This window comes from Myotis nattereri (genome assembly GCF_964212035.1).
Source record: "Myotis nattereri genome assembly, chromosome: 5".
NCBI lineage: Eukaryota > Metazoa > Chordata > Mammalia > Chiroptera > Vespertilionidae > Myotis > Myotis nattereri.
In genome coordinates, this window is record NC_138080.1 from 52,785,091 (window position 1) to 52,807,472 (window position 22,382).

A 22,382-nucleotide genomic window follows, 5' to 3' on the forward strand; every position below is an offset into this window, starting at 1 on the left:
CACAGAAAGCCAAAAAATGTCAGTCCAAACCTCTGATACCAATGTGTGGTGAGATTAACCAATCCTGAAACAGCCCATACCTCCAAATTTCTTACGTAAGATAAAGAAGCCCTATGATTTAAGCCAATATGGATCTACTTTTCTGTTATTTGTGGCTGAAAATATACTTACTCATGCATATAAAAATGAAAGTATATCAAAATATCAACAGTTATTAGTTTTAAATGATAGGACTACAAGCAATTTAACTTTTTCCCTTTATTCTTTTTTCTAAAGTGAATAGATTTTAAATTTATTATAGAAAAATGTAAATTAAAAAAAAATTATGATATGTAATACTAGAGGCCTGGTGCACAAGTTCGTGCACAGGTGGGGTCTGGCTGACCTGCCACGATGGGCCGGGAAGCTGGGGGGAGGGGCCATAGGCGGTTGGCAGGCTGGCCCGCCCCCTTGTTGAACTCCCAGTCAAGGGGACAATTTGCATATTAGCCTTTTATTATATAGGATTTGTGGCTTGAGAAGTTCTCTCTTGCTAATGTCATGTTAGAGATATAAATCTAAAGAATGATAAATGGTTAGAGAGAACAGATGGATAATCGCTAATGTAGACACGATACATATACACTAACAAAAAGTTGACAACCATACTTAAGTGCCTTGTAATGAGGGAGTTGTTAAGGGTAAGGAATTATGGGTTGGGCTCTTTAAGAGATGACACACAGAAATATTTAATCAATACAGCTTTGAACATGTTGGGATGTGATTTGCCAACTGGCAAGACTACTGCAGATAGCAACTTAGAAGATACATCAGCTCTGGGGATAAGAAAACAGTCTAAGGCAGTAAATGGTCTTATCTGCTCAAACAAACTTATAAAGTTGGGCAGCATTTCCCAAAGTGTGTTCCATGGAACATTAACCCCTCATCTAATGAAAATGCATCAAGTAAAATTCACAATGCATAGTATATATGTCGCCAATAAGAACTTTTGAAAATTGATGTGAAATAACTAGTGCTAACATATTTAGCTGATACATTACAAATCCAGGCTAGAAAATAATACTCCAATCTCCCTAATTGTAAAGGGCTAGTTTATTCTTTTCATGAGAATCTCATTTTAGAAGAACTACCATTCATGAGATTTTAGCTAGCCTATGCAGCTCCATCTTAAGTAAATATATGTTTTTGATTTTTATAGGGAAAAATAACTTTAATCCAGGCAACCACCCTCAGTATACTAGGGATCCCCAGGCTGGTCCCCAGCATTCTGTCCTTGCCTCTTTCCCTTCTTGCTCTGCACATTCTTCCTGGTAAGTCCATCTCCTCCCGTGGCTTCCACAATTTTGATTTCTCACTTTCTATCTCTTGCCTATACATGAGCACTGAGCCCCACACCCGCACATTCAGCTACCTACTGGACATTTCTATCTGAATGGCTGACAGGCAACTCATATTCAATGGTTTCAAAATTCAGTTCATTACCCAAGCCTGCTCCTCTGTGTCTTCTAGACTCTGAAATTACTATCCATACTGTTGCCCAAACCAGAAACCTGGTAGTTATCTTATCTCTCCCTTTCTCTCCATCCCCACTGCCATCATCTTGGCTTAGACATATCTGACCCAGAATTCTGAATTAGTGTCTTTGCTGGTCAGCCTGTCTCCAGACCTCACGTTCTCCCATCTGCTATAGTAGTTATCTTTAATGCACACTGGATGGTTTCCCAATCCTGAATAATAAAATCCAGACTCCTCAGCCTGGCTCTAAGGTTTTCTGTAACCCTGCTCCTGCCCTTGGCCGGCCTAATAACCTGCTGTTACCCCTTTTGAAACCTTACACACCATTATACCAAAATGTTCACAGCTTCCGGAATGCCATTCATTTTAAACTTCGTGTTTTTACATGGCTATGCCTGGCTGACTCTTTTTACTCCTCTAATAAACTCCAAACTGTCTATTAACCAGTGAGATATATCTATATCTATCTATATCTATATCTATATCTATATCTATATCTATATCTATACCTACATCTATATCTAATCTATCTCTATCTCTATCTCCACCTCAAAAGTCTTTTTTGGGGGAAAGTTTTTATCCCCTCCTCTTCAGCAGAGTTCAGTGCTCCTTTGTGCTTCATTTCTTTTATAGAGTGTCTTATTTCCATGGCAGACATTCTTTGAAGGTAGGGATTTTTTTTTTAGTGTGTACTCCCCTCCCCCCCTTTTTTAAAAATGTATTTTTTATTGATTTCAGAGAGGAAGGGAGAGGGAGAGATAGAAACATCAATGATGAGAGAGAATCATTGATCAGCTGCCTTCTGCACACCCACACTGAGGATCGAGACCATAACCTGGGCATGTGCCCTGACCTAGAATTGAACTGCAACCTCCTGGTTCATAGGTTGAGGCTCAACCACTAAGCCGCGCCACGTTTATCTTAATCACATTTATCTCCAGCACAGAATACAGTTCTGAGACCCAAAGAGACCTAATAAATGTTGCTGAATGAATGCATTAATCAATATAGTATTGTCTAGGATCTGTCCCAACTACTGTGTACATGTTCTAGAAGTACTTCTCTGGCCCATTGCTTTTCTTTCCCTTCCAGTCCACAACATAAAGCAAAAAAGATAATTTCCATTAAGTAGTAATGATTATAGTAATTCCTGTTTTTAAAAATTCAGCCTTAGAAATATCATATATTATATGGAAATAATTAAGCATGAATTTTAATTATTGTCATAATCTATCCTACCTGAACCTGACTTTCAGAGAATACAGACAGATAGCATGTGTTTCCCATCCACACACAAAGACAGGCAACAAAGGGGAAATCTGTTTAGACAAAAATTACTCTGCTTATTTTAAAATCTGAACTTTATAGACTCCGAGTGTACACTACTAATGACTGTAAATTCTACCTTCTCCCCCATCTGTTTATTACCCCTAATTCCAAGTCCAGTCTTAGGACTTCATCATCTCCTAGCTGGACAATTTCACAGTACACACTCCTCCCTACTGCCAACAGACCCATCTTTCTAAAATAAGGCTCTTCTGATTTCACTTCCCTACTCAAAATTCTTCAACTTAGATCCACAGAGCCCTTCATTATAAGCATCTGCCTTCCCACCTAGTCATAGTCATTTATCCCTCACACACAATTGAGTGGTACAAAACAACTCAGGATTCTCTCACACATTATATAGTTCTACACACACTACTATGTAGATCTTTGTATATAATCACACAAGCTAAAGCACTTACTATGTATTAGTCATTGCTGTAAGCAGTTACATAAAACATATTTAATGATCACAACTACCCTGTGAAGTAAAAAATATTAGCACCATTTTACAGATGAGAAAACCAAGGTGCAAGAGGTTTTTAGTAAACAGAGGAAATTGGATTTGAATCTAGAACCCAGGTCTAGAGTCCATTCTCTTAAACCACTATAGTATAGTACCTTAACTTACTGGTCACTGTACTCGGAACGCTCTTTACCCTAAATACCTTACGAAATCCCATATATGATTCTAGAACCAACTTAGATGTTTCCTTCCTGGACTGTACAGCCTTTCCTCAGCAGGACTGTCACCCTCTTGTACCACCCTCCGCACATATCACACCAATTGCAATGATTTGTTGACATGTGTGACTCACAAGACTGTGAGGTCCTGGAGGACAGAAACTACTAATTTATTTTATGCCCCTCTCACCAGTCACAATGCCTGCCGTGGCAAGCATTCACTGAACAATGACTGAACTCAAAGAACTGCAGTAGAGGTACTGCCTATTTTTATTCAAAAACATTTCAAGTTGTCCACACAATCTAGTAGTGGACCTACTCTATTCATTCACGTTTAGCAATAAAAAAATTCTCTACTCATTTCTAAAAACTGGTAAAAAAATCTTTAAATTATCCTGAGAATCTATGAGTGTCTCCCCAAAGCAATACACTGTATCTGAAATCCAGTGTTGATTTGAAAATGTAAACCAACTCCTAGAAAACCTGCCCCTTAACTCCCTTCCACTAGTAATAAATGGGCTGCAAACCAGAACTTGGATGAAGAACTATGGACGATCTTAGCAAAGCAGGGAAAACAAAAGAAAAAGTATGATTTCCATAATTTTGACCCTTTAAATAAAAAATCAGTTAAAAACTGCTACACAGACTAGTTGCAGCACTAATGAATTCTCTGAATCAGTAAATGATTATCATTAAGACTAACTTCATAACCTTTGTTTCCTTTAATTCTCATTCACCTCTCAAACATCTGCCATATGCCAAGAACTATGCTATGGACTAGGGATACAAACTGACTAAGAGGTGGGGTTGAGTAACCACACAGCACAGTATGCTAGACTGGAGTTAGCTCAGGGTGCTACGTCAGCCACGAATAGGAATACCCTGGTCAGAATGGAGTGTGGAAGAAAGGACGGGCAAGAACACAAAACCAAAAGCATATTGGAAATGCTATTCCTTTTGGAAAAAGGCTTTAGAAAAGCATTTCTAATCAGTAGTGGTCAGTTATTTCCCACACTGCCAGTAACTCTGTATGAACAGCACGTCAAGCACAATAGCTACAATACTGGTCTTCCCCAGCCGTGCACATATTACAGGACACCATTGTACATCTGTCAATATAAGACAACATCAAATGGAGGAAGTCTTTCCCTTGAAGCTGAGATTGAAAGGAGCAAAAAAGGGAGAGAACCAGAAGATGATGGGAAGAGTTATTTAGCCTAACACATTCCGTCTTGCTTTTCCATACAAAAAATATTCAGAAAGACCACACACTCACACACACACAAACACAGTAACTAAAATCATTACACTGAAATAATCAGCAAGTTTCAGCCAAAACTCTTAAAATAATTATCAAGAAGAAAAAAATCACTTCTTGACATTTAATAAGTCTATACATTCTTCAGGATACCGAGAAATGCCATCTCACTTGGAAGTTCCCACATTATAATTAACTTTTATAATTACTTTTTAAGCTACATCACAATTCACAACAATGACATGAGAAAAGGATCTGGCTATTTCTACTTTCTGTTGAGCCAAAATGGCTATTTCTACTATCATCCAAATACTGTAACATATTTGCATATATTTCAGAAGAACTAGCAGATTTAAACACACTCCCACTTTCATCATCAAAGCTTTTCTTGCCCATTAAAGTTATTAAGTTATGTAAAAAGGCTTCAGGAATGCAACTGTGTTACAGCTAGTCAGAGAGGCTAGCCTAACAACATTTTTTCTACTCAACCCAAATATTTATTTCAGCCTTGCAGAAATAAAATACTACATTAGACATTTCCAGCAACAGTAATACTATATTATATATGGGGGGAGAGGAGTGTGAAAGTTTTTTTGCTGAATATCGTAATATAATAACACTAGTATTTTCTGAGCTTATAATCTATTTTTTAAAGTAATTAGATCAGCAAAAAGAAAAACCATAAAATAAACTGGCAGGAAAATTTCCACTTCCCCTGTTTGGTGTATATAATAAAATCCAACCAACCACTGCCCTGCTGGTGTGGCTCAATTGGTTGAGCATTGTCCCATGCACTAGAAGGTCACCAGTTCAATTCCTGGTCAGGGCACATGCCCAAGTTGCAGGCTCAATCCCCAATAGGGGGCAGGAGGCAGCCAATTGATGTCTCTCTCCCTTTCCCTTTCTCTCTGATTTTTTTTTAAATCCCCAATTATTAAAACATTCCATAAAAGGGCCTCAATCTAATTTCTAACCTTATTTACCCATTACTATTAAAAATTTGTTTTCAGTCTTTCCATGCCGGTCACCAACTCTTCACTGAATATAATGTGCTTTATAGTTTATCTGTGGTTACATGCAAGGACTATGGAATCAGAATGCCTGTATTTGAATCCTGCTTCACCAGCTACTAATACTGCTATTTTGGGCAAGTTATTTAACTTCTTGGTGCCTCAATCTTCTCATATGTAAAATGGGGAGTTAATACATAACTCTTGCAGTTGTAAGAATCAAGTGATATAAAACATGTAAAAGGTCTGCTATGGTCTAAATGTTTGTGTCTCCTTCAAAATCATATGTTGAAGTCCTAACACCTAAAGGTAATGGTTTTAGTATGTGGGGCCTTTGAGAGGTGCTTACGGCATGAAGGTGGAGTCCTCATGAATAAGGTTAGTGCTCTTATAGAAGAGTATCCAGAGAGATGTCAGCCCCTTCCACCATGTGAGGGTACAGTGAAAAGGCTCTGACCTGGGAGATGGCTCTTACCTGACCAGCCTCCAAAACTATGAGAAATAAATTTCTGTTGTTTATAAGCTACTCATCCTGGTATTTTGTTATAGCAGCCTGAAAAACTAAGACAAGCTCTTAAAGCCATACCTGGCTAAGTGCGCAATACATTTTGGCTGCCACTGTCAACATCAGCATCAGTGGCTCCCTCTGCCCCCTGTGGAATTTCCTCCATCCATCTAATCTACTCAACTTTCAGCTCAAAATAATTTCTAAAAAGTTTCCCTTAACTTAGCCTATATAATAAAAGGCTAATATGCAACGGCAGAACAACTGGAACAACTGAACAACTGGTCGCTATGACATGTGCTGACCACCAGGGGGCGCACGCGGAACATGGCGGGAGTCGGCTGCGGTGGGATGGTGGAGCAGGTGAGCAGGGGCGCCAGACCAAGGCGGGGCGCTAGTCACTGTCATTGGGGTGAGCCTCTGGTGGTTACTGAAAAGTCTTTGCTCCCGCATACCATGGTCCCACCTGGCGCTTGCACCTGCTACCGGCGCTGGCCCTGTTTGCACCTGCTGCAGGTGCCAGAACCACTGCTCACACCCACTGCCAGCGCCTGGCACTGGCCCCGATTGCTCAGTGCCGCCAGTGGGTGCTTGTGGAGGCTGCCGGCCCTGATCACCCCTCAGGGCTTCTCCACCTCCCCCTGCTCCTAAGGGGTGACCAGGGCAGCAGCCGTTGCTCACACCCAGTGACGGTGCTGGCCCCGCTTGCACCCACTTCTGGCGCTGGCCCTAACTGCTCCATGCCTTCAGTGGGTGCGAGCAGGGCTGGCACTATGAGTGCATGGGAACGGCGGCAGTGGGAGTAGGGCTACTGGCAGATGGAACTGGGGGCTGTGGCGGGGGCACAGAGGATGGGCCTGTGCCCACCGCAGCCTCGCAGCCCACAATTCCTTTCAAGGTGCACAAATTCATGCATTTGGCCCCTAGTATCTATAATAAAAAAAGCGTAATATGCAAATCGACCGAACAACTGAACAGCAGAATGACTGTCCGGATGACCTTCCGACAACCACGCTATGACAACACTGGCATCAGGCCAGCCAAGGTGGGTGCGATGCAATTGGTTGGGGGGCCTCCACCATCGCCCCACGATCAACCGCAGAGGGAGAGCCAGACCACCTCTACGGGGCGATCAATGGGGGTCTCTGCGATCTATCACCCCAAAGATGGAGGCCCAGGCCACCGGCTGGCGGGGTGATCAATGGGCGGGGGGGTTCTGCGACTGTGGAGCCCTGGCCGGGTGGGCGGGACCTCCCTCTGCTGGGCAATCGATTGTGGAGCCCTATGATCGATCGCCGTACAGCGGGAGGCTCAGGCCACCAGCCAGCGATGCTGTGGCAGGTGAGCAGGGCCAGCCAGTGATTGCCCTGCAGAGGGAGGCCCAGGCCAGCCAAGTGAACACACCCCACACATGTTGCCCACAGAGGGAGGCAACTGGTGGTGGTGGTGGGCAGTGCCACACAGAAGGCAAGCAGTGGCAGCGATGGGAATGGGGCCAGCTGCCGGCAGCCGGGGGAAGGAAAGCCCCAATAGGCCCTGATTGCCGGCCGAGCCTAGGGACCCTGCCCAAGGGGTCCCAGATTGCGAGAGGGTGCAGGCCAGGCTGAGGGACACCATCACCAACACCCCGGTGCACAAATTTCGTGCACTGGGCCTTTAGTGGATTTATAAAAATCTTGCTACCCTCTAAACTGTGTAACAATTAGGACCCATACCAACAACAGTGTTTGGCACTGATCTTACATAAATTAAATCTTACATAGCTAATTAACTATGTCTTTTCATAAAAAGTTAACTACAAAAGGTATTTATCTTTTTTTTTTTTTAAAGCAGTGTGGAATGCGGGACAATTCTTTTTTTTTTAAAATATATTTTATTGATTTTTTACAGAGAAGAAGGGAGAGGGATAGAGAGTTAGAAACATCAATGAGAGAAATCGATCAGCTGCCTCCTGCACACCCCTTACGGGGGATGTGCCCGCAGCCAAGGTACATGCCCTTGACCGGAATCGAACCTGGGACCCTTCAGTCCATAGGCCAATGCTCTATCCATTGAGCCAAACCGGTTCAGCGAAGGTATTTATCTTGCCTTACCAAGTAAAGCATAAATTATCTCAACATAAAACACATATTCTATTATTTTTATATTGCCCACAGAATTTGGCACAATGCATGCACAGAACAGGCACGGAGTAAATATCAGTAGAAGTAGTTAATGCAACCCACACACAGCTGATGGCTTGTTTGCTAGCTCAGAATATGTTAAAGAGAAACATCCTATCTAATAAAAGAGAAACATGGTAATTAGCATACAACCGCTACCCTTCCCATTGGCTAGTCAGGGCAATATGCAAATTAACTGCCAGCTAAGATGGCGGCTGGCAGCCAGGCAGCTTAAACTGAACATGAGGCTTGCTTGCTTCAGTGACGGAGTACTCCAACGTTCCCCGCCTGCCGCTGCCGGCCTCTGAGCTTGCAGTTTGAAACATTGTTACAAATATAGAAGCTAAACAAAACCCCAGAAACCAGCTTTCAGCCGGCCGGGATCTCAGAGCTGGAGTTGATACAGTGTTTCGATTATAGAACCTAAACAAACCAGATACCTACTTTCAGCAGCAGAGGCCTCAGAGCTGGAGCCAGAGCTAAAGCTGGCCCAGAATAAAAAAGAAAAAGAAAAAAAGGAGCGGTTGGGAGCTTCAGTCACCTGCCAGCCTGAAAACAGCCCTCAGCCCCTCACCGACTGGCCAGGCACCCCAGTGGGGACCCCCACCCTGAAGGGTGTGTGATCAGCTGCAAACAGCCATCATCCCCTCATCCAGGCTGGCCAGGCACCCCAGTGGGGACCCCCACCCTGATCCAGGACACCCTTCAGGGCAAACCAGCCAGCCCCCACCCATGCACCAGGCCTCTATCCTATATAGTAAAAGGCTAATATGCCTCCCAGCACCGGGATCAGCGGAGCCGCGAGGCCTCCCAGCACCGGGATCAGCGTGACAGGGGGCAGCGCCCAAACCCCCTGATCGCCCTGTGGCTCTGTGTGTGATAGGGGGCGGGGCCACAACCTCCCTATCGGCCTTGCTCTGTTCCTGACAGGGGAAGGCGCCCCAACCCCCTGATGGGCCCTGCTCTGTGCGTGACAGGGGGTGGTACTGCAACCTCCCCATCGACCCTGCCTTGAGTGTGACAGGGGGCGGTGCCCCAACCCCCCAATTGGCCCTACCCTGAGTGTGACTGAGGGTGGCACTGCAACCTCCCAATCCGCCCTGCTGTGTGCATGACAGGGGGCGGCGCCCCAACTCCCCATTTGGCCCTGCTCTGAGCCCAACCAGGGGCTGCACCTAGGGATTGGGCTTGCCCTCTGCCACCCGGGAGCAGGCCTAAGCCAGCAGGTCGTTATCTCCCGAGGGGTCCCAGACTGCGAGAGGGCACAGGCCAGGCTGAGGGACCACCCCCCTCCGCCCTGAGTGCACAAATTTTTGTGCACCGGGCCTCTAGTATATTATAATCATGAGGCTTTTTTAAACTTTTTAAGCATGATCAACACATACAACCTAAAGGGAAGGGAGAACGAAATATGTTTCCTGATTTAATTTTCAGATCTACTACAAAAATGTCTATTCTCAAGAGATGAATACATTCCTACCCATAATTGAAATCACTGACAGACAAAAGCATAAGAGAATGATGAGGGGCAGGGGAATGTAAGAGTTTCCCCTCTCTCTAATCTGGAAGTAATTAACAAGAAATTCAAAGGAAGTTCACATTTTACTTTAGCAATGTCTTGAATACACTGATCCTTCAGTGCAACCTTGAATTTGGAATGTGGTTCAATTCAGTGTTAACTCAGTGCCTTCCATCTTTATAAAAATCCCGCCATCTCTTGCAGCATTTCTAATATCTACATTAACCACATAAAACTTTTCACTCTTCACTGCCCTCTTTCATGTGTATTATATATATCTGCTTCAGCACAGGCTACAAGTTCTTTCTTATGAAGCATGGATTTTGAATTCTACTTTTTCTGGTATCTGGTAAAATGTCTTATATATAGTAGACCCTCAAATATTTGGTTTGGTTGAATAAGTAAACTTAGAGTATATACTCCTGGATGGGAACTAATCTAGCTGAATCTGTGACCACCACATACTAAGTGCCTACTTCCACCAGGCACTTTACACGTATCACGTCAACTGCATCGCAACCGTTTGTAATAAGTACAGTGTCTCTCTTACAAATTGGGAAACTGAGGCTTTAAAGAGCTTAAGAAAATTTCCCAAGATCCTAGTTAGTAAGAAGTGAAATGTGACCTAAATTCAGTCTGATTCTTATCTTTCCATTAAGCCATATCACTTCTCTAAAATAATAAGTGAGCTTCAGAACCTTAATTGAGGGGCATAGTAGGATATTGACATGACTTCTCAAATTTTAGTAAAAGAATAAAGTAGGTTTAGATCAGTAGAATGGCAATTTCTTTTTTAATTTATAGCAAATGCCAAGGGCTATCAAACTTTTACAAATGACGCATTCTTCATTTACTTCTGGAGTGCTTCGAACAGAAGGTATTAAATCTATTGCCTATGTGTTAGTCCCTGCCTTGACCTCTGATTTCTGAGCAGGTATGTGAAATTAAGCTTTAACCTCCAGCTTATAAACAGGGGTGGGAAGAGAGGGGTGTGTCACAAAATATACTGGATGCCAACTCTCAGACCAGCAGGTAGAGAAGTATACTGACAGTAACTGATTGGAACACCCGATACCTCAATCACTCAGTGTAAAAAAACAATATTATACTCACTTTTAAAAATAGATTCACTGTACTAGCATACTAGCAAGAATCTCTTGCTTATTTCTATTAAAACTAGTGGCCTGGTGCACGGATTCGTGCACATTGAAAGGAAATTAATGAGAAGAAAGATTCATGCAATAATTACATTACTGCAAAAATTACATGTCAAAATAGTATATATAATAGTGTTATAAAATTAAAACACACGTGTGATTGGCACCAGTGAGCTTTATATGTATCGCTCATGCATGAGTCGTTTATTTTTAAACTGCCAGTGCGTGTTATATGTACCGGTCAGACGGACGTAAGGTTGTTCACTTAGCCTTTTGTATATATAGACTAGAGGCCCAGTGGATGAAATTTGTGCCCGGGTAGGGTCCCTAGGCCTGGCCGACGATCAGGGCTGATCTGTGAGGCAACCAGTGGGCCGATTGGGGGGCCCCCACTGGCACCTGCTTTGACTGGCCTGGGGGGCAGCTCCTGCATTGAGCATCTGCCCCGTGGTGGTCAGTACACATCATAACAACCAATTGTTCAGTCAGTCATTCAGCCATTCTGTCAATTTAAATGTTAGGCTTTTATTATATAGGATTTGTCAAGCTCCTCCACTTGCTAAGTAGAGATTATGCTAAATCCAAAGGCAAAAATATGAAAAGTGTTCATTTGGCCTTTTTTCTCAAAGTCAAAGTTTCTTTGGCTAGTAAAGTTAACCAAGAAATGCTTAGTCAGCACCTGATATATCCAGCTGCAGTCATGAACTGCCTGGAGGAAAGTAATATATAACACCAGAAACACCAACCATAAAGAAACAAATTGATAACATAGACTTCAACAAAATTAAACACTTTTGCTCCTCAAAACAGTTAAGAGAATAAAAAGATGAACTACAGACTGGGAGAAAAACATTTGGAAAGCATTTATCTGATATAGGATTTATATCCAGAAAGTATAGAGAACTCTCTAAACTGAATAATAAAAATAAACAACCTGATTTCTTTAAAATATGTTTTTATTGATTTCAGAAAGGAAGAGAGAGGGAGAGAGAGATAGAAACATCAATGATGAGAGAGAATCATTGATAGGCTGCCTCCCATACACTCCCCACTGGGGATCAAGCCGCAACCTGAACATATGCCCTAGACCGAAATTGAACCCAGGACCCTTCAGTCCGCAGGCTGACCCTCTATCCACTGAGCCAAACTGGCTAGGGCACAACCTGATTTTTTAAAAGGCAAAAAGATCTGTTAAAGACACTTCATCAATGAAGAAATATGGATGACAAATAAACACATGCAAGGATGCTCAAATTATTAGTCACCGTGGAAATGGAAATTAAAACCACAAGATATCACTATGCACTTACTACAACAGGTATCATACCAAGTATTATTCAGGATGTGGAGGGACTGGAACTCTGATACATAGCTAGTGGGAATATCAAATAGCACAACACTATCGAAAACAGTTTGGTAATCTCTTAAAAGTTAAACTACGCCTACCCTATGATCCATCTATTCCATCCTGAGATTTACCCATTATTGCCGGGGTCCAACCCCAGCGGGTCTAGGGGTCCCCAAAGGTGTGGACGGAGTCGGCAAAGAAGGAATGACACGGAGACGGCGTTCAGTTGATCAGCAGCCTAGCCAGGATCTCCAGCCAGGATCTCCAGCCAAGTTCTGGTCTGGATCTCCAGAGAGGTTCTGGTTAGGATCTCCAGCCAAGTTCTGGTCTGGATCTCCAGAGAGGTTCTGCTTTGGATCTCCAGCCAGGTTCTGTGTCCATGTTCTCTTGCTAGGTTCTCCAGGTTCTCCAGCCAGGCTCTGTAGCCATGTTCCCTCGCTAGGTTCTCCAGCCAGGTTCTGTCCAGGTTCTCCAGCCAGGTTCAGTCACCAGGTTCTAGTCAGGTTCTCTTGCCAATTTCTGTAGTCAGGTTCAGTCCAGGATCTTTTGCCATGTTCTCTTGCTAGGTTCTGTCTCTAGGTTCTGAGGCTAGTTTCTGTCCAGGATCTTTTGCCATGTTCTCTCCAGCGAAGTTCTTCTGTCTCTAGAGAATGTTCTGTGTAGGTTCTGTGCCTAGGTTCTGTCTCTCTGTCTGTCTCCTAAGTTCTGTCTGCTGTTGTCTTATTTCAACTGTATTTATACCAGTTGATTCCAATCCTATCAATCTCTATTCCAAAGGTTAGGGCGTTTCTTATCTCCATTCCAGGGAGTAAAGATTATGTAGCTTAAGCATGATTGTTTGTAGTTGAAGTGATTAACTACCCGCCTGGCACTTAGTTAAGGAGTTTCATCCCCTCCCTAACTTCAGGGAAAAAATCCCTACCTGGGGAAACAAGCTTTCTCGGAGAGGTGACCTTGGTTAAAACACACAGCGCTAAGGGGAGCAAACATATTAAGAACAGTATGCTATATACGCCAGGTCCCTTGGAACAGCAAGCATGGACCAGCTCCTGGCACATTATAAATGAAAACAAATGTTCATACAAAGACTTATATATAAATATCCATAGCAGCTTTATTTCTAATAACCCAAACAAAAAACCCAAATATCCATCAATAGGTAAACAAACTATTGTACATCCATACAACGGAATGCCACTTAGCAATAAAAAGCGAATGATTAATATATACAGCAACATGGATACATCTTAAAATAACTATACTGAGTAAAAGAAGCCAGGAAAGAGAGTACTTACTGTATGATTCCATTTATAAAAAATTCTAGGAAATAAAAACTAATGCATAGTGACAGAGAGCAAGTCGGTGCTTGTCTGGGGATGGGGCAAGGGAACAGTGGGCAGGAGAGAAAGAATGAAAAGGGGAATGAAAAAACTTTCTGGTGTGATGGGAATCATTATCTTGACTGTGGTGATGGTTTCATGAATGTATACGTGTGTCAAACATCAATTTATAAACTTTAAATATAAGAATATAAGCAGTTCTTGTATGCCAATTATTCCTCAATACAGTTTTTAATTGCAAAACTTTTTGAAAAAAATGCTGAGTGATGGCCCTAGCCAGTTTGGCTTAGTGGATAGAGCTTCGCCTGCAGACTGAATGGTCCCAGGTTCGATTCAGGTCAAAGGCACATGCCCCGGTTGTAGTCTAGATCCCCAGTAGGGGGTGTGCAGGAGGCAGCCAATCAATGATTCTCTTTCATCATTGATTCTCTTTCATCATTGATGTTTCTATCTCTCCCTGTTCCTTTCTCTCTGAAATCAATAAAAATATGTTATAAAAAATAAAAAACTGCTGAGTGATGCATGTCATTTCCTCACAGGAAAAAAAAAATGTGGCATCATGTTTAAGAGATAAAACATGGGCAAAGGATCTGAACTGATAGGTCTCTAAGAAAGATATACAAATGGTCAGTAGACACATGAGAAGATGTTCAACATCCTTAGTCATCAGGGCAATGGAAATCAAAACAATAATGAGATACCACTGAAATGACTAAAGTCAAAAAGTCAGGTAGTGACAAGTTTTGGTGAGAAAGTGATGAAATTGGTAGGAATGCAGAATAGTGCAACTCCTTAGAAAACAGTCTGAAGTTTTTGAGTTAAGCATAATCCTATATAATAAAAAGCTGAATGCAATGGTCCCCTCGGAAGTTTGACAAGGAGTTCGATCGCTTGCTATGACATGCGCTGACCACCATGTGGTGGCGTGGAACATGGCAGGCAACCAGTGGTGGCGGTGGGGCGCTGAGGGAGTGAGGGAGTGAGGGAAGGAAAAGGCGGGGAGGCCAGGAGGCAGGGAACCTGATCAGCCCTGTTCGCAGGTCAGGCCTAGGGACCCTACCCGTGCACGATTTTTGTGCACTGGGCCTCTAGTGTTATTATGTGATGCAGCAATTCCTAAGGGAGATGAAAGCAAATTTTTACACAGAAACTAATACAAGATGTGTATTTGGTAGTGAGAAGGGGGTGGGTATTACAGAACTCTCTGTACCTCCCCATCAGTTTTTCTGTAAATCTAAAAGGATCCAAAATATTAGATAACAATATTATGGCATGTGGGAAGATGAAAGTTAAAACATTCTAAGATTCTGATGGGAGAAAGAGATGTTGATTATCTTTAGACTTTGAGTCAAATAATATATGTGAAAAATTTAACAGAAACCACTAACTGAAAAGATTAAGTAAAAAAAAATTATTTTTTACAAAGCAAATATATATTTTTTAACTGCGGTGGCTTACCTGAGACTCCAGAGCCTCCAACTTACGTTTCCTTGCATGAAGGGCTTTACTGGGAAAAGCCCAATAATAATTAGAGGTTCCAATCCTCTCACAGTCAACCATGCCATCATCAACTAAGCTTTGAAGAACTTCTTTCACTGACATAGCAGCTAAAAGATATAATTTTTAAAGATATATCATGTAATACCCTTTGTAATACTTTAAGCAATAAAACTAAAAAAAAAGATATATCATAAATAAAACTAAAAGGCCAATAAGTGGGGAAATGCAACAAATATTATAGGTCAAGAGTTAATAATTTAATAAATAAGGAGCTTTCAAAAATAGTAACAAAAAAGCCCAATACTGCAACAGAAAAACAAAAGTACATCAATGGGCATCTATAAAATATACATGGTCAATAAACAAGAAAATGTTGAACCATATTAATAATTAAAGAAGTAAAATAAAGCAATGAGATTTAATATTTTGACTATCAAATTAAAAACACTAAAAAAAATAAAGGGTTCAGGAAAATGGGTACTCTCAACATGGGTACCCTCAGCAGCATGTATCTAAAGCTTTAGGTTTATGCAGGCCTTTTGTGTAGAAATTCCACTATTTATAAATTCAGCCAAAGAAAATAATGATGGCTATACATAAGGATGCCTGTCAAAGCAGTTTTCAATAGTAAAAAGTTGGGAACCAGTCCAATAATGGGACTTTTAAAAGTATTTTATTATAATTGAATATATGCAATCATTAAAGTTATGTTATAAAATATTTAATGGCATGGTAAAAAATATTCAAAACGTGTAATACAGAATGTATTATGTCAAAAATAAATTTAAAAGACAGTATACACTAATGTGACAGTGGTTATTTTGAGTAACAGGTTAAGAGGCAATTTTTCTTTCTTTTTACTCATTTTTCTTTTTCCAACAATAAACACATATTGCCATTTTTGCTAAGAAAACAAAAATAAAGCTATTATGAAAAATAATAAAAAATAAACTGAACAAGTTTAAAAATCAGAAAAACATTTTTAAAAATAGCATGTAAAAAATACAAAGCCATATTTCACAAATACTTGAAAATTCATGAACAATTCTTATTTTCTATTAAATAAAACTATACCAAGAAATTACCCATATTTTAATGTCCATTTTGATTTTTCCTAGAGCAGATTCCCAAATACAATAAAATCTATTTAAAAATTAAAGATTTAATATATAAATAAAATTGACACCAAAAATGTGTCACATTCAACCTCACTTGTAAAGAAGTACAAACTGAAATGTCAAAAACTTCTAAAAGTGAAAACACAGTTCTGAGAAATGAATGTGAGTTTAATTTAATATAGCCTTTTCTGAGGTAATCTGAGAATACATATAAAAAGTCTAAGACTACACAAGTCTCCATTTTCTATTCTATTTCCTCTGAAGTAATATGAGATATGGAAAAAATTTATGAGGGGGAGAGGAAGGAGTAAATGGAAAGAGCACAGAGGATTTTAGGACAGTGAAAGTACTCTGTATCCTTTCTAATAAAAGATAAAAAGGGTAATTAACCGAACCTCGGCTACGCTTCCCATTGGCTAATCAGCAAGATATGCAAATTAACTGCCAACAAAGATGGTGGACAGCAACCACACAGCTGAAGTGAGCAGGAGGTTTGCTTGCTCCAGTGATGGAGGAAACCAAGGTTCCCCGCCTGCCGCGGCCTCAGAGCTGGAGCGAGCAGGACGGCAACAAAGTTTCAATTATAGAAGCCAAACAAACCCCAGATACCTGCTTTCAGCCAGCCGCGGCCTCAGAGCAGGGAGCGCCAGTGATGGCAACAGAGTTTCAATTATAGAAGGTAAATAAATCCCAGAATAAAAAAGAAAAAAAGAAAAAAAGGAGAGGCTGGGAGCTTCAGTTGCCAGGCAGCCTGAAAACAGCCCTCAGCCCCTCACCCAGACTGGCCAGGCACCCCAGTGGGGACCCCCACCCTGAAGGGGGTGTGACCAGCTGCAAACAGCCATCAGCCCCTCACCCAGGCTGGCCAGGCACCCAAGTGGGACCCCCACCCTGATCCGGACACCCTTCAGGGCAAACGAGCCGGCCCCCAACCATGCACCAGGCCTCTATCCTATATAGTAAAAGGGTAATATGCAAACTGACCCCAACAGCAGAAAGACTGGGAATGACTGGTCACTATGACACACACTGACCACCAGGGGGCAGACGCTCAATGCAGGAGCTGTCCTCTGGTGGTCAGTGCGCTCCTACATGGGGAGCTCTGCTCAGCCACAAGCCAGGCTGATGGCTGCCAGTATAGCGGTGGTGGTGGGAGCCTCTCCTGCCTCCTCAGCAGCACTAAGGATGTCTGACTGCAGCTTACATCTGTTCCCCGCTGGCAAGTGGACATCCCCCGAGGGCTGCTGGGCTGCCAGAGGGATGTCTGATTGCCAGCTTAGGCCCAATCCCCTGGGGAGCAGGCCTAAGCCAGCAGATGGTCATCCCCCGAGGGGTCCCAGACTGCGAGAGGGCACAGGCTGGGCTGAGGGACCGCCCCCCCCCACCCCAGTGCACAAATTTTTGTGCACCGGGCCTCTAGTAATACCATAATGATAGATCCGTGTCATTATACATTTGTCCAAATCCATAGAATGTACAACACCAAGCATGAACCCTAATGTAAACAATGGACTTTGGGTGATTATGATGTGTCGATGCAGGTTCATCAATGGTAATAAATGTACCACTGTTGAGTGATGTTGATAACAGAAGCTATGCATGTTGGGAGTGGAAGACAGGAAGTATATGAGAAATCTCTGTACCTTCCTCTCAATCTTTCTGTGAACCTAAAACTATTCTAAAAAAAGTCTTTTAGAAAAAAATTTATAGATAGCATGTTAATTGCACATTAAATTTAGCAGCAAAATTTGGGAACAATGTAGATGTTCAACAATGCTAAGCAAATCATGGCACGGTAGGTAGTTATAGAATTAAACATTAAGAGATCCAAGTGTTGTACATAATTTTCTTAAAAGCATATGACATAGGTAAATGTGAATGATATGTTATATGAAAAAAAAAGACATGAACACAAAACTGTATATGCAGTATAGTTCTTTCTCAGAGAAATGGACAGATACATACATACAAAGACAAACAGAACCTAAAAATAATTCATCAAAATATACCAAAATGTTTAACAGTGATGGTCTCATGAACAACTTTTATTTTCAGTATATTCTTTATAATTTCCAAATCTGTTAAAATAAGCATGTAGTTTACGTAATCAGAAAGTAAGGTTTAAAAAAATATGTATCCAGTGCGGCTGGTGTGGTTCAGTGGTTAAGCACTGACCCATGAGCTAGGAAGTCATGGTCCGATTCCTGGTCAGGGCATATGCCCAGTTGTGGGGTGTGCAGGAGGCAGCTGACCAATGATTCTCTCTCATCATTGCTGTTTCTATCTCCCTCCCTCTCCCTTCCTCTCTGAAATTTATAAAAAATATATTTAAAAATAAAAAATAAATATGTATCCTATGTAGTGGGTTTAACAGTGACTATTCAAAAGATAACCCCAGAACCTGTGAATGTGACCACATTTGAAAAAGCATCTGTACAGGTATAATTAAGGATCTCCAGATGAAATCATCCTGGATTTTGGCTGGGTCACAAATTCAATGGCATGTGTCCTTGTAAGAGACAGAAGGGGAGGTAACAAAGGGGAAGGCCACGTGAAGACAGAGGCAGAGATTAGAATGATGTGTCTGTACGTCAAGCACTGCTGGCAGCCACCAGAAGGTCGGAGAGAAACATGAAATGGATTCTCCTTCTGAGCCTCCAAATGTAGTCAACTCTGTTGACACCTTGATTTTTGACTTCTGGTCTCCAGAACTAAGAGAATAAATTTCTGCTGTGTCAAGCTACCAAGTTTGTCGTAATTTGCTGCTACAGAAAATGAAGACACCAGCTAAAGACAAAAAGTAACATTTAACAAATATTAAAACATACATGAACAGTTTTTACTTCTTTTGAAGTAAATTATGCCCATAAGTAGATATGGGCATAATTGCAAGTGTATATTTGCATGTATGTATATATGTGTGTACATGGACATACATGCACACTCCATTTTAATTTTCCTAGAGCAGATACTCCAAACACAGGAATCATGGCCATGGCCCAAAGACATCATGTAAAGACTTTATGAGGGGGAGGGAGGAAGAAGTAGAGGCAGAGCACAGAGGATTTTTAGGCAGTGAAAATACTCTGCCTAATACCATAATGATGGATCTATGTCACTTATACATTTGTTTAATGTATATATTACACATTATACATTTACAAACATTCATCTCTAGAAATGTGTTCCCATAAAGTGAAAGACTGTAGCAGAAAAGAGGACCAATATTTCCCTACATATTTCGGCACATCTTTGATACTTACTAATGCCTTTCTCTTTGGGAGCAATCTTCTCCATGTCTTTTAATTGGAATACATCTTTCTGTTTTTTAAAAAAAATTTAAAAAGAAATGCAAAACATGTATTTATTTTCTACTATATACTTATATTTACCATAATTCTGTTCCTACATAAAACACCGTACTAAAAAACTATACCTGGAAATGAACAATGCAATAGAATCAAACATTTTGGAGCCAGAAGAAACTGAAATTATCTTGTTTAATACCATAGAGGTTAAAATGGACAGGTTTTGCATGAACATACAAATCTTAAAGTAACTGGAGAACAGCTTCCCACTGAAGTATAAAAACTAGTTACAATGAATCATTTGTTAACACGAGATAATCTAGCTTCTCTGACACTGATTTTAAGAAAATACAAACAGTATTTTACTTAGCATATATCATACATTACAGATTTAGCAGTTCCAACTAAAAACAAAACAGCCAACTGTCAAGAATTGTTTATATTTAGTTTCATGGAAGAGCTACACTTAAAAAATAGGAAAATTATATATTCATGGCTGCCTATCAATCATTTTTATACATGTTGTATGTCCACCAAATTAAAACATTATGGGAACCTATATATGTAGAATATTTAATCTTACAGTTACTTCTTTCTTTTTGTAATAAGCTTTGGTTAAAGTGATGAAAAAAACTTGGATAACCAAAATAAAATATTTAAGATGGAAGTACTCAGCAATTAGAAGATAATTATTGTGATAATTGTTTTGAAATCTGGGATCTACTTATTCTAAAATGAACTTGAAAAGGCAACTTCAATATGATGAAAATTAGACTTCCTAAAAATTTAAAACTTCTGCTCATCCAAGGGTACTATTAAGAAATTGCAAACACAAATACTGATTAGAAGACAATATTCATAAAACATATACCTGACAAAAGACTGGTACCTGGGTATACATCCTCCCACCAAAGACAAATTGATGGATGGATAAAGGAGTGGACAGATGAATACATAAGTGATAAAGCAAGTAGAGTAAAATGTTAATGGTAGAATTTAAAAGTGGGATACATAGGTATCACTGTAAAATTCTTTCATAATAAAATGTTGGAAAAAGTAACTTCATCTCACTACACTTAAAGATTTACTAAATTAAGGAAATTGCTAAGTCATTGATCTTAGGGTGTGAAATCAATTTTTGCACATCTGGGAATAAACCGTTTAAAGATAATTCTGTAAGGTCTCAGAGAACATGCAATAAATTACTGGCTTTAGGTGTCTAATGCATTTTAAAAAATCAATTAATCAAATCTATTTGCAAATGCTTCAGATTCCCTGGATAAAAAACATGAACTCACTGAGACATCTGCCTATATGTGGTCATCAAGGAGGAGCCCCAGACATACTGGCTGCCCAGTGGGGTTGCTGTGCAAACGAATGAGCTTGCAAAGAACTAGCTTCAGAACTAAAATGTGGTCATTTAAGTGGCAGAGAAAATGGTCTCAAGTATATACTAGTATTCCCCAGCATTAAACAGGGATAATAAAGGACAGATGAACACAATGTTCTTCTAGCCCTTAAAAAAAAAATATGTGTAAGCTACCGCTAGATAACTTTTAATTAAGCACTTATGACCTGGGCATTATAATGTTTTATATAGATTACCTCATTTAATTCTTATACCAACAATGTGAGCTGGGTACAGTTATTATCATCCTCCTTAATAGACGAGAAAACTGAGACTTAGGTTAAATAACTTCCTTAAAGTCACATAGTTATTAGGTGAAACAGACTTCAGGTACAACAAGTTCTCTATCATTGAGCTATACTTTTAGCATGTTCTTAAGCATTAACAGGCAAAGAATTCTTTTTGTAGTACACTAGCAACTTCAAATATATACATATATGTATTCATATGAATGACTATGTAACATGTCCCCAAAAATGTATACACACTTTAATAGCTGATAGCTCACTTAATTTTCACTCCTTTTCAGGTTTAACTGATTTAAAATAATGGGTGAAGCCAGACTAAGCTTTGAACAAAGAAAATTTATCCTAAAGTGCCACTAGACTTTTTTTAAATCAGGATACATAAAAAATAAAGTTTATGATACAAAACTGGCAACAATTGACAAACCAAGGGTGCAAAAGTAACAAACGAAATTATTATTATTTTTTATTTCAGAGAGGAATGCAGAGGGAGAGAGAGAAACGTCAATGATGAAAGAGAATCACTGATCGGCTGCCTCCTGCATGCACCCTACTGGGGATCAAGACTGCAACCTGGGCACATGCCCTTGACTGGAATCGAATCCGGGCCCCTTCAATCTGCAGGCTGACGCTCTATCCACTGAGCCAAACTGGCTAGGGCCAAAATGATTCTTGATGTTTGCGATTCCACTGCTTCATGTTATCAGCAGTGCCTGGACCAGAACAGTCATCAGTTTAAAAACAAGCATTGACAAAAAAAGATTCATTTTTATAGATTCCTTTAAATTTGAAAATGAACTGTAGGGTAATAAATACTGACTTTATAATCATTCAAAGTATGTATACATTTTTGGGGGACACCCTGTATAGGGGAATAGATGAACTGAAATCAATCAATCAGTCAATTAATACAATTACAGTCATGCACTGCATAATGACATTTCAGTCAACATGCCATCCTATATAATAAAGAGGTAAT

At 40.5% G+C, this 22,382-nt stretch overlaps 1 protein-coding gene across 1 annotated transcript in view; it reads right to left on the reverse strand.

The window, feature by feature from the left end:
* MND1 (meiotic nuclear divisions 1) overlaps positions 1-19,757 on the reverse strand; it is a 44,694-nt gene extending 24,937 nt beyond the window's left edge. Inside the window, exons 1-2 of the mRNA XM_081092256.1 lie at positions 19,706-19,757; positions 15,283-15,431 (exon numbers count right to left, since the gene is read on the reverse strand). Coding sequence (XP_080948382.1) covers positions 15,283-15,431; positions 19,706-19,739 — 183 coding nt within the window. The 5' untranslated portion in view covers positions 19,740-19,757. The remainder of the gene's footprint in view (positions 1-15,282; positions 15,432-19,705) is intronic.
* Between the last annotated feature and the right edge of the window lie 2,625 nt (positions 19,758-22,382).